This window comes from Oryctolagus cuniculus, chromosome 20 (genome assembly GCF_964237555.1).
Source record: "Oryctolagus cuniculus chromosome 20, mOryCun1.1, whole genome shotgun sequence".
NCBI classification, from domain to species: domain Eukaryota; kingdom Metazoa; phylum Chordata; class Mammalia; order Lagomorpha; family Leporidae; genus Oryctolagus; species Oryctolagus cuniculus.
In genome coordinates, this window is record NC_091451.1 from 6,442,280 (window position 1) to 6,457,700 (window position 15,421).

The 15,421-nt window shown below is 48.0% G+C and overlaps 1 protein-coding gene across 8 annotated transcripts in view; it reads right to left on the reverse strand.

The window, feature by feature from the left end:
* Positions 1 to 15,421, reverse strand: part of SYNE2 (spectrin repeat containing nuclear envelope protein 2) — a 394,119-nt gene that overhangs the window by 211,691 nt on the left and 167,007 nt on the right. For 7 of the 8 annotated variants that reach the window (XM_051826401.2, XM_051826405.2, XM_051826402.2 and 4 more), the window contains exons 35-41: positions 13,174 to 13,275; positions 11,311 to 11,511; positions 9,689 to 9,860; positions 5,956 to 6,068; positions 4,680 to 4,882; positions 3,280 to 3,399; positions 2,894 to 3,185 (exon numbers count right to left, since the gene is read on the reverse strand). In XM_051826401.2, the coding sequence (XP_051682361.2) occupies positions 2,894 to 3,185; positions 3,280 to 3,399; positions 4,680 to 4,882; positions 5,956 to 6,068; positions 9,689 to 9,860; positions 11,311 to 11,511; positions 13,174 to 13,275 (1,203 nt within the window). The remainder of the gene's footprint in view (positions 1 to 2,893; positions 3,186 to 3,279; positions 3,400 to 4,679; positions 4,883 to 5,955; positions 6,069 to 9,688; positions 9,861 to 11,310; positions 11,512 to 13,173; positions 13,276 to 15,421) is intronic. The other variant, XM_051826403.2, reaches the window with a different exon arrangement.

The following is a 15,421-nucleotide window of genomic DNA, read 5'->3' on the forward strand; positions in this document are numbered from 1 at the left end:
GATGATCTCAATCCGCGTGTGAGCTCCTTCCCATGGTGGGAGATCCCTGCATCTAGCTCAGTGCATGGAGAACTAGCAGCTGCTGACCTGGGAGGGTGAAGTACCAGGCGCAGACACCGCGAGGAAACAGGTAGGTGTGAGATTGGGGTCTGACCTACGTAATCCCGACCGCAATATCTTAGGAAGAGTTCAATCCAGTAAAGAAGCATGGGGTGCACATATATACAAGGGGCTTGGGAGAGCTCCTGTAGCTTAGATCATGGTGAATCTCCCTGGGAGATCCTCTTAATCGCCTTTTCATTTTGAAGTCTGCCCCAAAGACGAAGATAGCCCTTTTCATGCCACATAGCAATGGTTCTCAATACGTCAGTATGTTGGTCTGAGCTGATTACTTCCATACTCTCTTCTTGATTTTCAAGCTCCTTCTTTTCATTATCAGGTTTTAAAAAAAAAAAAAAAAAAAAAGGAGGGGCCAGCGCTGTGGAGTAGCAGGTAAAGCCGCCACCTGCAGTGCTGGCATCCCATATGGGCACCGGTTCGAGTCCCGGCTGCTCCACTTCCAATCCAGCTCTCTGCTATGACCTGGGAAATTAGTGGAGGATGGCCCAAGTTCTTGGGCCCCTGCGCCCACATGGGAGACCTGGAAGAAGCTCCTGGCTCCTGGCTTCATATCGGTGCAGCTCTGGCTGTTACGGCTATTTGGAGAGTGAACCAGCAGATGAAAGACCTCTCTCTCTCTGCCTCTGCCTCTCCTCACTCTGCATAACTCTGATTTTCATATAAATAAATAAATCTTAAAAAAAAAAAAGCCCTGCGAAATCCTCCTTTCTATTATTTCGTTTGATTTTATTTGGAGAGGCAGGGAGACAGCGAGGAAGAGAGCTCCCATTCACTCATTCCCCAGTTGCCCTCAGTGGTCCAGGAGCTCGGAACCAGCACAGGTCTCCCACGTGGGCGCAGGAACCTGATTGCTGGAGCCATCACTGCTGCCTCCCGGCGTCTGCCATAGCAGGAAGCTGGAGTCAGGAGCCAGAGCTGAGCACTGAGCCCACACACTCCAACATGAGAAGCGGGCTAAATACCACCCCTCCACTCAATGATTTACAGATGGAGAGTTAGGCTAACAACCTCAAGACATTCTCATACACCCAACATCAGATCTAGGGCTTCCCGCAAGCAAACACAGGGTCCCTCCTGCTACCTCTCGCCTTTCCACCTGACATAATTAAGTCCTGCTCCCTGTTCTCTTTCTCTCCCTAGCTCTGATAACCACGCCTCTTCCCTGCCTGGAAATGCTCAAAACTCAAGTTTCGCCTTCTCTGGGGAAACTTTTGGACATAATCCCCCACAACTCCGCTACCTTACTAAATCTCGCCCACCCTTGGAACTCGCTACTCCTGATCACATAGTTCTTCTAACAATGTTTCAACTAACGCAACTTCACTTCTCCCAGGACTGAACCACCAGGAGGAGCTCCTTTGCGTGGCGTCCGCTGTATTTTTAACCAGCAAAGTTGACTGGATCTCCCCTGAGACAGAAAATGAGCTCGCAGGAGCTTGAGACCCCCTGGTCCTCTAGACACACTCAGCATCCAACCGCCTTTTACAAACCACTCATACGCCCCCCAAATAATTCCTCCCCACCCCTGCCCTGGAAATTACTGATGCCTCTGCTCTCCCCACACGGATGGGGAGTCCAAAAAGTTTGTGGGAAACACGTATTATGAAAAAAACTATACAGGGATTTCAGCATGTTTTGTACCAGGGATCAGCGCCATGGGAGAGTGGGATAAGCCTCCGCCTCTGATGCCCACATCCCATACTGGAGTGCTGGTTGAGTCCCGGCTGCTCCGCTTCTGAACCCACTGCCTGCTAAATGCACCTGGGAATGCAGTGGAAGATGGTTCAAGTCCATGGGCGTCTGCCACTCATGTGGGAGACCTGAAAGGTGTTCTGGATTCCTGGTTCCAGTCTGGCCCAGCTCTGGCCATTTGCAGCCATTCGGTGAGTGAACCAGTGGATAAAAGATTCTCTCTTTCTGTCTCTTTGTCTTTCTCCCTATTACGCTGCCTTTCAAAAAGTAAAATAAATCTTTTTTATTTTATTTATTTTATTTTATTTTTATTTTTTGACAGGCAGAGTGGACAGTGAGAGAGAGAGACAGAGAGAAAGGTCTTCCTTTTGCAGTTGGTTCACCCTCCAATGGCCGCCGCGGCTGGCTGGTGCACTGCGCTGATCTGATGGCAGGAGCCAGGTGCTTCTCCTGGTCTCCCATGGGATGCAGGGCCCAAGCACTTGGGCCATCCTCCACTGCACTCCTGGGCCATAGCAGAGAGCTGGCCTGAAAGAAGGGCAACCGGGACAGAATCTGGCGCCCTGACTGGGACTAGAACCCAGTGTGCCGGCGCCACAAGGCAGAGGATTAGCCTATTGAGCCACGGCGCCGGCCGCAAAATAAATCTTTTAAAAAGCTCTCTCTCTCTCTCTCTTCTCTCTGTTTGCCCTACATTTCAAATAAGTAAATCTTTAAAAAAATTATTTTGCCCTAGAACAAACTCATCTTTTAACTCCACTGTTAAGTGAACTTTTCGAAGTACCTCTGTGTTCTTTTAATATCCTAAAAACTCGCACTTCCTGCAGCTCTGATTTGCTGCCTTTGCTTCTGTACCCAGTAAAAATGCAAACACTTGGGCAGGAACACAGGACATACGCTTCCTCCTTCGGAAGCACTGAAAACCACGTTAACTCTATCACAGCCCTGTGATCTAAATGGCTTCAGCCATTTCACACCAACCATACTTCCCATTAAGAAACAAATCTGTGTAGTTTTCTTCTAACTGTGTTCCAAATTACAGTTCACTCTGCCCCCTGACATCTCATTTCCAAGGTTATACCTTTATCTTTCGGATCCTCTCCTCCAGCGGCATTTTGCCTTCCGATGAATTCAAAGCCATAAGCGATTCTTTAATCTCCTTTATCCAGTGAATTACATCATGTGCAAGATCATTAAAACCCTGGTCCTCAGCAGGTGCTAACTGGGCCTCTTCCTCAATTCCACGTCCTTGTCTCAATAATGTCTGGTATTTGTCAATCAAACGTGCTGATTCTATTATTATGTCTTCCTCCTCGGTCAGCCCCTGTTCCTTCAATGAGTTGTTCAATTGGGCCATAGATTCGAATTGTTCCCTGTGAATTCCAAACGTTGGAAGTTTATAGGAGACACTATACCACGGGAGAAATCGTATTCCTGGGGGTGTATTTCACGCAAGATCAGCCATACCTCTTTCTAGCCAAAGCTTGGCAAAACAGCTCAGCTTTCTCTCCCGATTCTTGCATTTCTTTCCACTTATCTTCTTGATTAGTCAACCATTTACTAAGATTTCTGTGGTCATCTTGGAGTCTACAAGAACATTCCACAAATAAGAATACAAAATAAGAAGAGTGCGCTTATTTATATCAAAGACAGAGATGGCAAAAACTTTGTGAGTGAGCCAGGTTTTTTCTGTACTGCTCTTTTTCAGAGAAATTTTAACTTGTAATGTATCGAAATCTGAATAATAATTGAATTTTTTTAGAGAGGAATTCTATTAAAGCAATGAGCCATATGAATGTATCATAAGGAACAGCAAAAAAATAGAAAACATGTTTGGATGCTGCCCTGACCCTTTGCCATATTAGATAATTTGAAAGATTCTCCCATCTTTTATAATCCTAGGCCTAAAACCAGATTTAAAAATATGGGACCAGCGCTGTGGCACAGTGGGGTAAAGCTGCCACCCGCAGTGATGGCATCCCATATGGGCACTGGTTCAAGTCCCAGCTGCTCCACTTCTGATCCAGCTCTCTGATATGGCCTGGGAAAGCACTACAAGAGGGCCCAAGTCCATGGGCCCCTGCACCCACGTGAGAGACCCGGAAGAGCTCCTGGCTCCTGGCTTCGGATCGGCTCAGCTCTGGCTGCTGCAGTCATTTCAGGAGTGAACCAGCAGATGGAAAACCTCTCTCTCTCTCTCTCTCTCTCTATCTATCTATCTGCCTCTCCTTCTCTCTCTGTGTAACTCTGACTTTCAATAAATAAATCTTTAAAACTAAATAAATAAATAAAAATATGTAGGCCCTCCATAGCTATAGGCTCTGAATCTGTGGATTCAACTAATCAGGGACTAGAAATATTCTAGGGGAAAAACTGCACCTGTATGGAACATGTAGAGACCTTTCCTCCTTGTCACTGTCCCCCAACAATACAGGCTGACCCACATTTACAATGCATTTCTATTGCATCAGGTGCCGAAGTACTTGGGAGCATATGTGTAGGTCGCAGGAGAATACGAAGGCATTTTACATAAGGGACGTCAGTGCCCCTTGCATTCTGGAATAAATAATATGAGCTTTGGGGCTCCCGGAACCAATATCCTGCAGTCACCTAAGGAACACCCGTGCCTATTTTATCTGTGAAACTCGCGGGTATCATCCATCCTAGCCCACGCTGTGCAGAGGCAGAGTATGGCTGAGGGCACTTCGAGAAGTAGATCAGGAAAAACTATGCATGGATTTCAAAAAAAATTTTTTTTGCACAAAACAAACTTAGCATTGCATTCCATGCTCCACACATTTTCTGGAGTCCCTTCACATGAAGATATCCTGAGAACACGCTACTTAGACAGGACCTCTCCCTCCTACCTCAGGAGCTGCTGCAACAGCTCAGCCAGCTCCTTGGCTCGAGCCCGGCACACAGACTCCATCTGTCCCAGTTCCAGTTCTTGACTCAAAAGCCAACTGTTGAGCTCTGCAACACGCGCGTGGGGCAGATGCTTGGTCACGTGTCTCACGACTGTTTCCACCTGCTGGATTTTGCTGCTTCTTCCTTCCAGGGTCAGGAAATCCTTCAGGAAGACAAAAGCCAATTACAACCTCCTGTCAGCGCTGAAAGGTGGTCTCTGCCACCCCCGTGAGACTGTTCCCAACAGCACACAGACATAGCACCCACCTGGTTCACCACCTAGACAAAAGAGAGGCTTGGGAGACACGGCTTCTCCAAAGGCGATGCCTTGGGGCAGTTCTAGAAGCTGTGTGCACATTGGCACTCGCAGCTCGTGCAGTGCCGCTAGTGCAAGACCAGGAAAGAGATTTCTCCACCCTGGCTCTGCTTAGCTTCTCCTAAACAATGGCTCCTTCCTGGCAATCAATATGTAAGACTAAACAGACCTTGCTCCATGAACTTTGGCCCAGATCAGAATTTATTTCAATGTTTGTGTTTCCAGGTTTTGGCATCAATGACTGAGGGTCATTCAGTAGGTGAAATGAATGACAAAATCAGAGAGGGAAAGAGAGACAGAGACAGAGAGAGATAGAGACAGAGAGAGAGAGGTGATTCTATCAATAAAGAATACTACCAGCAAAGCAAGGAATTACAGAGAGAACATTCAGAGCATTGACAAGCTTTGGAGCATGACTTATCGCCAGAACTCTGAAGTAGTAGATAATCCAATCTGCAGTGACCACGACTGGACGATGCCACCGGCATTTTAAATGCCCCGGGCACTATTAGTTCAGGCTCCCCTCCACACACTCCAACCAGCAGAGTATTGAAGTTCAAATGCAAGTTTTAAAATGAGGATGACTGGAAAAGCACTCAGAAAAAGTCAAGAGGCCTTTCTCAAGAAAGTAAAGGCTACTTAGGGTCTAAATTAGGTAGAGTCTTTATCAAATATGACTTTAACAGCTAACTTTACAGTGAACACAAAATTGAACAGCATCTTAGAATAACCATGAGCAAGGAATCTGTTAAACTAGTAATCATAGAATTCCAAGGTATTTAGAAAAAAAGCCAGGTGATTTGGAAATACTAATTTCTATGGACAGAAATAGTGAGTCAAAGGCTTAGTACCCAATCTACTTAAATATAGTTGCAAAATTTTATTTTCAATCAACTTTAAGATTTACATAAATATCTTACAGAAAGTTTTTGTAGCTTTTGTTCCACATTCTTTTTGGTTTCTGATGACTCGAAACACTCCTTGAGGTTCATTTTAACGTTGCTGAACCAGTCGTTGAAGTTCTTGCACTGATCTGCAGGAGAAGGAGGGAGGAAAAAAAGAGCTTTTTTATCCAAGCAGGACTTCATAGACCTGCATACACTGAGAGATTTGTGGTCCTGTTTGCCTCTCCACACCTTCTGTCATGTTAAGGGACCTCAAAGCCACCGCTGTGCTTTCACCAGGCTGAACCCGACAGGGCCTAGGTCTTGACTCCCAGCCCCTGGGCTGACGCAGCACAAACTCCTTCCCAGGCAGAGAAGTTCTCAGATTTTGAGATACGGTCTTTTCACACCTTTACCATCTCCAGCAGAAGAACAAATGGAAATCGGCACAACTTTTAATTGTCGCTCCCCCTCTTCGTGGAGGAACGACACTAAACCCTGCCTAGGCTTCATATCCGAGTCACGGCACCATTATGTCACTCCCCGTCTTCGTGGAGGAACGACACTAAGCCCTGCCTAGGCTTCATATCCGAGTCACGGCACCATTATGTCGCTCCCCCTCTTCATGGAGGAACGACACAGGACCCTGCGCTGTTCTTTCGTCTGCTCGGCCCTCCCCGGGTTTGCTGCTGGTTCTTCCCGGGTTGGCTACTGTCCCTTCCACCTCCGTGGAAGGGCAGTTCCCCCTGGCCACATTCCCCACTTCCGCAGGGGAGCGGCACACCGCCGGCCGGCTCTCTCGGGGGCTGCACAGGTGCTCCCCTTAGGTGTTCCCCTTAGATGTTCCCCTTAGATGTTCCTGGTGCATGCCGTCTCTCTCCTCCTTTATAGTCCTCCTCCACCAATCCCAACTCGGCTGCCCACACGCCGAGTACGCTGCTCTCCAATCAGGAGCAAGTCCTACAGTTTATTGGCTGAACTGGAGGCAGCTGTGTAGAAGCTGTTTTCTTCTCTCCCAGCGCCATATTGTGGGAGAGCAGATGCATAGAATAAGTCTTAATTCCAGTAACTTAGTCTAGTCCAAGTTGCTCCCCACATTTAATAAGCTACGACTCAGCTTTAGAGACAAGGGAGAAAATACTCCCTGTCCAAAGCAGGTTGTTCCCAATGCAAACGCTTATACAGGAGACTTCAAAAGGTTCATGCAAAAGTGGAATGCAAAGATATGTTTAGGGGTGGGCGCCTGGCATAGAGTAAGCCACCACTTGAGACGTCCATGTCCCGCATCACCATGTCTGGATTTGAGTCCTGGGCTCTGAAGCTGATTCTAGCTTCTTGCTAATGTGCACCCCAGGAAGCAGTGGGGATGACTCAAGGACCTGGGTCCCTGCCACCCACGTGGGAGACCTGGATGGAGCGACCAGCTCCAGGCATTGGCCTGGCCCAGTCCTGACCATTGTGGACATTTGAAGAATGAACCAGTAGATAGGAACAGACTAGCACTCCCTCTTTCTCTCCCTGTCTCTCAAACAAACAAATAATTTTTAGAGTTTATTTTAGTGTTAAAAACATCAGAAATCGGGGCCGGCGCTGTGGTGTAGCAGGTAAAGCCACCGCCTGCAATGCCGACATCCCACATGGGCGCCGGTTTGAGTCCCGGCTGCTCCACTTCTGATCCAGCTCTCTGCTGTGGCCTGGGAAAGCAGTAGAGGATGGCCCAAGTCCTTGGGCCCCTGCACCTGTTAGTAAGACCCAGAAGAAGCTCCTGGCTCCTGGCTTCAGATCAGCGCAGCTCCAACTGTGGTGGTCACCTGGAGAATGAACCAGCAGATGGAAGACCTCTCTCTCTCTCTCTGCCACTCCTTCTCTCTCTGTAACTCTGACTTTCAAATGAATAAATAAATCTTTTTTTATTTTTTATTATTATTGTTATTATTATTTTATTTTTAACAGGCAGAGTGGATAGTGAGAGAGATAGAGACAGAGAGAAAGGTCTTCCTTTTGCCGTTGGTTCACTCTCCAATGGCCGCCACGGCCGGCATGCTGCGGCCGGCGCATCGCGCTGATCCGAAGCCAGGAGCCAGGTCTCTTTCCTGGTCTTCCATGCGGGTGCAGGGCCCAAGGACTTGGGCCATCCTCCACTGCACTCCTGGGCCATAGCAGAGAGCTGGCCTGGAAGAGGGGCAATCGGGACAGAATCCAGCGCCCCGACCAGGACTAGAACCCGGTGTGCCGGCGCCGCAGGCAGAGGATTAGCCTATTGAGCCACGGCACCAGCCTATAAATCTTTTTTAAAAAATCAGAAATCCAAGCATGACATAATGTATATTTTCCATGAACTTGTTGAAGATGAAAGACAATGCTGTCATAATAACCCTGAAACAGAAGTTCCAAAATCCATTTACCGTGAAATGAACAAATTATACAATAACTCTACAACTTAACACTACACAACAATAAAAAGCAATCTAGCCTAATGATGCCTGGAAATACATAGACAGACATTGTGGGGAGCAACTCGGACTAGACTAAGTTACTGGAATTAAGACTTATTCTATGCATCTGCTCTCCCACAATATGGCGCTGAGAAGGGAGTAACAACTTCTACGCAGCTGCCTCTTGCCAACTTGAGTGATGACCTGCAGGAGCTGATCCTGCTCCTGATTGGAGGAGAGCAGCGTATTCGGCATGTGGGTAGCAGAGTTGGGATTGGTGGAAGAGGACTATAAAGGAGGAGAGAGACAACATCCGGATAACATCTGAGCAGCCCCCGAGAGAGCCGGCCGGTGGTGTGCCGCTCCCCTGTGGAAGTGGGGAAAGTGGCAGGGGGAGCCGCCCTTCCACGGAGGTGGAAGGATCGGCAGCCAACCCGGGAAGAACCAGCAGCAAACCCGGGAAGGGCCGAGCAGACAAAAGAACAGCGCAGGGTCCTGTGTCATTCCTCCACGAAGAGGGGGAGCGACAGACATCATAAAGATAACGCTAAGCAAAAGAAATAAAGCAGAGCACACACTACAATTCTATCTAGCTAGAGTTCAAAAGAATCCAAAACTAATCAGTGACATTCTAGGGGCGGGTGGTGGCTACGCTGGAGGCAGGGGAGTGAGTGGAAGGGGTGAGGCAGGACCCTGTGGATCACTGCTCATGTTCTGCTCCAGTGACACAGGTGCGCCCCCTGGGGAAGCTCACTACACCATCCACCTAGTGCCTGTTCATTTCCCAGTAAAAGAGAAAGGGCCACTTATACGTATGCTGTGCTGCAATAAAACTTAACGGTAAACATTTAAATTTTCTTTTTTTGGTGCAAGATTTTGTAACGCTTCCCCAGGCCATGGGACTAATGAGGTCATTAACTTCAAAACCCAATTTCCAGGGCTAACAAAGCACAATACCAAATCCTAGTGTGTTTCCTACATCAAACCCCCTTCCTAAGCCCACAGACCACCCAGAGACGGCTTCAGAGGCAGCCTCCCCGGAGCCAACGACCTCAGCGAGCAGGTGAAATGCAGGAACTCGGAGATTTTCTTCCATGAAATACATATCTATAATGATATGTATTGATCTGTATTGATAGGCTTGTAAGAAGTAACTGTCACTGATGAGGCACAGATCGCAAGTGTTTCCCCTAAAAGATGGACCGCAACATCATATACCGCTGTACAACCCATGCCTCAGTCGGGCTCAGCTAAGCCTCTGTGTTCACGGGGCTAGATTCCTACTCCGAGATTCCCCAGAGACGGAGTAAGGGAAACACTAACGCGGCACTCACCGTTCAGTAACTTGGAAAAGTGATCCTGCAGAACACTCTTCTTGGCAGTGAACAAATCGCTGACGCTCTCGTACTGCTTTTTCAGCTCCGCGAGCTCAGGAGTCATACAGCCGACCTGCGTCTCAAGGACAGTCATACTGTGCTTCTGCTGCAGAATCTGCTGCTGGATCTCCTGAATCCCCAAACAGCAAACAGCCTCCATCAAGTCCTTTTGCTTTTCTAAGATTTTATTTATTTATTTATTAGAGAAGTAGAGTTATAGTCAGAGAGAGGGAGAGAGAGAGAGAGAGAGAGAGAGGTCTTCCGTCCGCTGGTTCACTCCCCAAATGGTTTGCCAAAGGTCAGAGCTGATCTGATCCGAAGCCAGGAGCCAGGAACAACTTCTGGGTCTCCCAAACGGGTGCCAAGGACTTGGGCCATCCTCCACTGCTGTCCCAGGCCATGGAAGAGAGCTGGATTGGAAGAGGAGCAGCCAGGACACGAACTGGTGTCCCTATGGGATGCCGGAACCACAGGTAGAAGGAAGCTTAGCCTATTAGGTCACATGCCGGCCCCAACTCTTTTTTTCTTTAACTATTTATTTACTGGGGCTGGTGCCGTGGCATAGTGAGTAAAGCCACAGGTATCTCACATGGGCACTGGTTTGTGTGCCGGCTGCTCCTCTTCGATACAGCTCCCTGCTGGTAGCCTGGGAAAGCAGCAGAAGTGGCCCAAGTCTTTGGGCTCCTGCACCCATGTGGGAGACTGGGAAGAAGCTCCTGGCTTCAGATGGGCCCAGCTCCAGCTGTTGGGGCCACTTGGCGAGTGAACCAGCTGATGGAAGATCTTGTGCGCGCTCTCTCTCTCTCTCACTCTGCCTTTCAAATAAACAAATTTTTTTTAAAAAAGATTTATTTGTTTATTTGAAAGGCAGAGTTACAGAGAAACAAGGACAGATGGAAAAAGAGATCTTTCATCCACTCATACGGGTGCTGGCATTGCAGGCCGCGGCTTAATCCGCTGCTCCACAACCCTGACCCCTACTGTTAAGTTTTAAAACAGGCTCCAACTACCCAAAACATCGATCACCATGATTTTATAAAAACCTTGAGGACTTTCTATTGAGTGGACTCACTTTGTCTTTGCTAGTAAATACACAGCCAATACAGTGCAATCTAATATGACCTAATTACTGTCTACAAAGAAATCCAAAGGTGAACATGCTAAATATAAACAAACTGTTTTCTTGACTTTCCCCCCCGACTTTCATTAATTTCTTACAATTTTTGCAAACCTCAAGGGGTGAAACCCTCAAAAGTAAGTGTGGGGGTCAAGATGCAGAGAGGGATGCCCCCTCATACCACATAGCCCGGGCTTGAGTCTTGGCTCAGCTTCTGACCGTGACGACCTGCTAATGCACACCCTGCGAGGTAGCAGGTGGTGGCTCAAGTACTTGGGTCCCTGCCACCCACATGGGAGACCCTGATGAGCTCCAGGCTCCTGGCTGCAGCCTGGCCCAGCCCCGGCCCATGCAGGCACCTGGGAGAGTCAATCAGCAATGAGAGATCTCTTAACTTTTCAACTAAACAAAAGTAAATAACGAAAGAAAAGTTTAAGAATTCAGCGTGACTGTAAATGGGAACCTCAAGCTTAGTGAAGATTTCCAAGCTGTCAGAAGGGGACAGGGCTTTTAGGAGGGACTCTGTCACCCCAATCTGGGTCTTGGCCTGGTCTAGATCCTCCCGCAGCTCGGCAGCGTTGTCTGCCAGTGCAGAACAGCTCGAAGCTCCAGTTAAACACTGTTTCACTTGTTCCATCTGCTTCAAAATAGAGGACTCCATGACCTGAAATGACAAAGACAGGGAGCACAGGCATGGACTGTATTTCATAATCATTTTTTTTAAGATTTATTTTATTTATTTGGAAGAGTTACAGAGAGAGGGAAAGAGAGAGAGGGAGGGAGGAAGAGAGGTCTTCCATCCACTGGTTCACTCCCCAATTGGCCAAAACGGCCAGAGCTGCGCCGATCCAAAGCCAGGAGCCAGAAGCTTCTTCCAGGTCTTCCACACGGGTGCAGGGGCCCAAGGACTTGGGCCATCTTCTACTGCTTTCCCAGGCCACAGCATAGAGCTGGATCAGAAGTGGAGCAGCCGGGACTCGAACCAGCGCCCATATGGGATGCAAGCACTGCAGGCCAGGGCTTTAACCCACTGCACTACAGCGCCGGCCTCTCACAAGCTTTAAGACACCGGCATTGCTACTGATGAGCAGAGCTTGCTTCAGTCCAACCTGATTAAATTCCTCTCGCCATCCTGCACCTGCTTGATGTAACCATTCCAACAGTGCCTCCAGGAGAACAAAGAGGCAGAGGGAAAGACGAAAGTTCTGACTTTGCTTAAGAGATTCATTTGGGGGCAGCACTGTGGCTCACTTGGTTAATCCTCCGCCTGCGGCACCGGCATCCCATATGGGCGCCAGGTTCTAGTCCCAGTTGCTCCTCTTCCAGTCCAGCTCTCTGCTGTGGCCCGGGAGTGCAGTGGAGGATGGCCCAAGTGCTTGGGCGCCTGCACCTGCATGGGAAACCAGGAGAAGCACCTGGCTCCTGCCTTCGGATCGGCACGGCGCACTGCCCACAGCGCGCCGGCCATAGCGGTCATTTGGGGGGTGAACCAATGGAAGGAAGACCTTTCTCTCTGTCTCTCTCTCACTGTCTAACTCTACCTGCCAAAAAAAAAAAAAAAAAAAAAAGATACTCCAAATCTTTAAAAAAAAAAAAAGAGAAAGAGAGAGAAAGAGATTCGTTTGAATTCTTCATCCTAAAATAAGGCCTCTCTAGCCCGGCAATTGAGGTGCCATCTTGTGGTGCTTATGAGATAAAACGCAGAGGGGAAAATAAAAAACATACAGATGAGATGAAAACAGACAGAAAAAAAGTCAGCATTTGGGACGCAAAATCATGGTAAGCACTCCATGCACATAATAAGACAGGCTTAAGAAAGCTCAATAAATTTCCCAGGTCTCTAAGCTGGTAGGCTACAGATCTCATATCCAACCACTAAGCCCCTGCGCTGACGAAAACCGAAAGTCCCCTCCTCACACAACAGGAATCACACAGGGACAATCTTCCTGTTGATCCACCTAGCAACGAATATCCCGCGGGTCCCTCAAGCCGTGTTCTCTCTCCCGTATTCAAGACACAGGACACCACTGCTCTTTTATGTGGGCGCCCAGGCAGCATTCCCACCCCACCTCCCCAACACACACAACAGCCCTGTGAAGCCAGCGAAAAGAGAAAATGCAACAGTATGCAGGCTACAGAGAGAACAGGTATAACTAGCATCACCAAACGTTAAAGATTTGGTCGGATTCAACACGGGGACTGAATAAATAATAATCCCAGTTGCATTTTACCTTTATGGATTAAGGTGTGTGGTTTGTGAGCGTTGCTTTAGAGGGCACGTGAGTACAGAGCCGTCATTTGGAATTTTAAATAAAAACCCTCTTACCTGGAGTTCAAGTGGTTTTTCACTGCTTTGCAGCAAAAACTGTATTTCAGCCACCCTCCTGGAAAACTCCGCAACTTTCTGCTCGTGGACTTGTAACTCTTCCTAAAACACATGATTTTAAAAGAAATTATCTTCCTAGTTCATGTTTTATTTTCTGGTGCCCAAGGTTATCACTGCGGATACACAGAAAGAGAGAGCCCTGTAGTTGCCACTAATTACTTGTGTTTTGACAAAGTCCTAGAGGTCCAAGCCCAAGTGCCTTCGGGCTTCCTGCAAATCCCAGGGCCAAGGGCAACTTTCTTTCTTTAAAAAAAAAAAAGCTTTATTTTATTTATTTGAAAGACAGAGTTACGGAGAGAGGTAGAGACAGAGAGAGAGGTCTTCCATCCGCTGGTTCACTCCCCAGATGGCCACAACGGCTGGAGCTGCGCCAGTCTGAAGTCAGGAGCTTCTTCCAGGTCTCCCATGCGGGTGCAGGAGCCCAAAGACTTGGGCCATCTTCCACTGCTTTCCCAGGCCACAGCAGAGAGCTGGATGGGAAGAGGAGCAGCTGAGACTTGAACCGGTGCCCATATGGGATGCCGGCGCTTCAGGCCAGGGCTTTAACCCACTGCACCACAGTGCCGGCCCCAAGTACAACTTTCTAGCTTTGGTTTAAGGCAGTCAAGGATGCACGCCTTGGCCAAAGGTGTTACAATTTCGCGGATGAATAATAGACAGGTACAAGGCTCCATGTCTATGAATACCCGGACATAAGCTTTGGAAAACAGAATTTTTCATAAGAAACTTGAGACAGACAGATGGATGGACACAGAGATTTTCATCCATTGCTTCACTCCCCAGATGCGTGCAAGCCAAGAACACAATCCAAGTCTCCCACGTTGATGGCAAGGACCCTAATTACTTGAGCCATCACCAGCCTCCCAGGGTGTGTGCACGCACGTGCACACACACACACACACACACACTCGCAATGTTATTAGCAGGAAGCTGGACTTGGGAGTGGAGCTGGGACTCAAACCCAGGTGTCCCAAGCAGCCTTACCCCCAAACCCCACTAGGCAGCACCTTAACAACTGCACCCACTGTCTGGCCTGGAAAATGGAATGAAAAGTAAGAGTTTACTTTGTGCAAAAAAAATGTTTTTCATAATATGTGGAAAACGCATATGATGAAAAAGCTACATAGGGATTTCAAAAAATTTTTGGATCAAAATAAACTCATAGTTTTAATTCCATTTTTCTAAGAGCTTTTACCCTGATAGACATGAGGTACAGGTGTATGCACACATGCACACACAGCACAGACACGAGTTCGGGGATTCTGGCCCTCAGGCTGACAAGCGCAGGAATCTGACATCAGATTTTGAAACTACCTACAGTTCAAGACAAATTTAGAGGACTCTCCCAGTTTGACTTCATAACTATCATAATACATCCAGGAAACTAGACTGTACATCCATTTTAAAACCTTTTTCCAAATGCACAAATTTGAATATTAAAGGTGAATCAAACTAGCAAGAATTAGAGATAGAACAGAATGAGACCTGAAGCATTAACTGCAAGCACATATACACATTTTTATGCTACATGGAGTCACATACAATTGCCAACATTTGAGAGCTGATTTAATATGATTCGAGCTAAAAACATATAAACAAACAAGCAATTAGAAAGAATTCTTCCGGGAGTTAAAGAGAGAACTTTTTTTCCCCCAAATCGGACAACGTTATCTTTACAAGATGTTGGCGGCAGGTGCTTGGCCTGGGAGCCAAGGCCACAGCTGTCTGAGAATGCCTGCTCCTGACTCCAGCTTCCTGTGAACGCAGATCCTGGGAGGCAGCAGGGACAGCTCACGTGACCGAGCTCCTGCCACAGCCTAGCAGATCACATTGAGTTCCCGGCTCCCAGGACCCATCCACTGCTGCCGAGGGCATCTGGAAGTGAATCAGTGGGTAAGAGCTCTCCAAAAAAAAAAAAAAAAAAAAAAAAGGAGGGGTGGCGCTGTGGCATAGATGGTAAAATTGCCACCAGCAGTGGCGGCATCCCATGTGGGCACCAGTTCGAGACCTGGCTGCTCCACTTCCAATCTGGCTCTCTGCTATGGCCTGGGAAAGCAGCGGAAGATGGCCCAAGTCCTCGGGCCCCTGCACCTGCGTGGGAGACCCGGAAGAAGCTCCTGGCTCCTGGCTTCAGATCAGCACAGCTCTGGCTGTTGCGGCCAATTGGGGAGTGAACCAGCAGATGGAA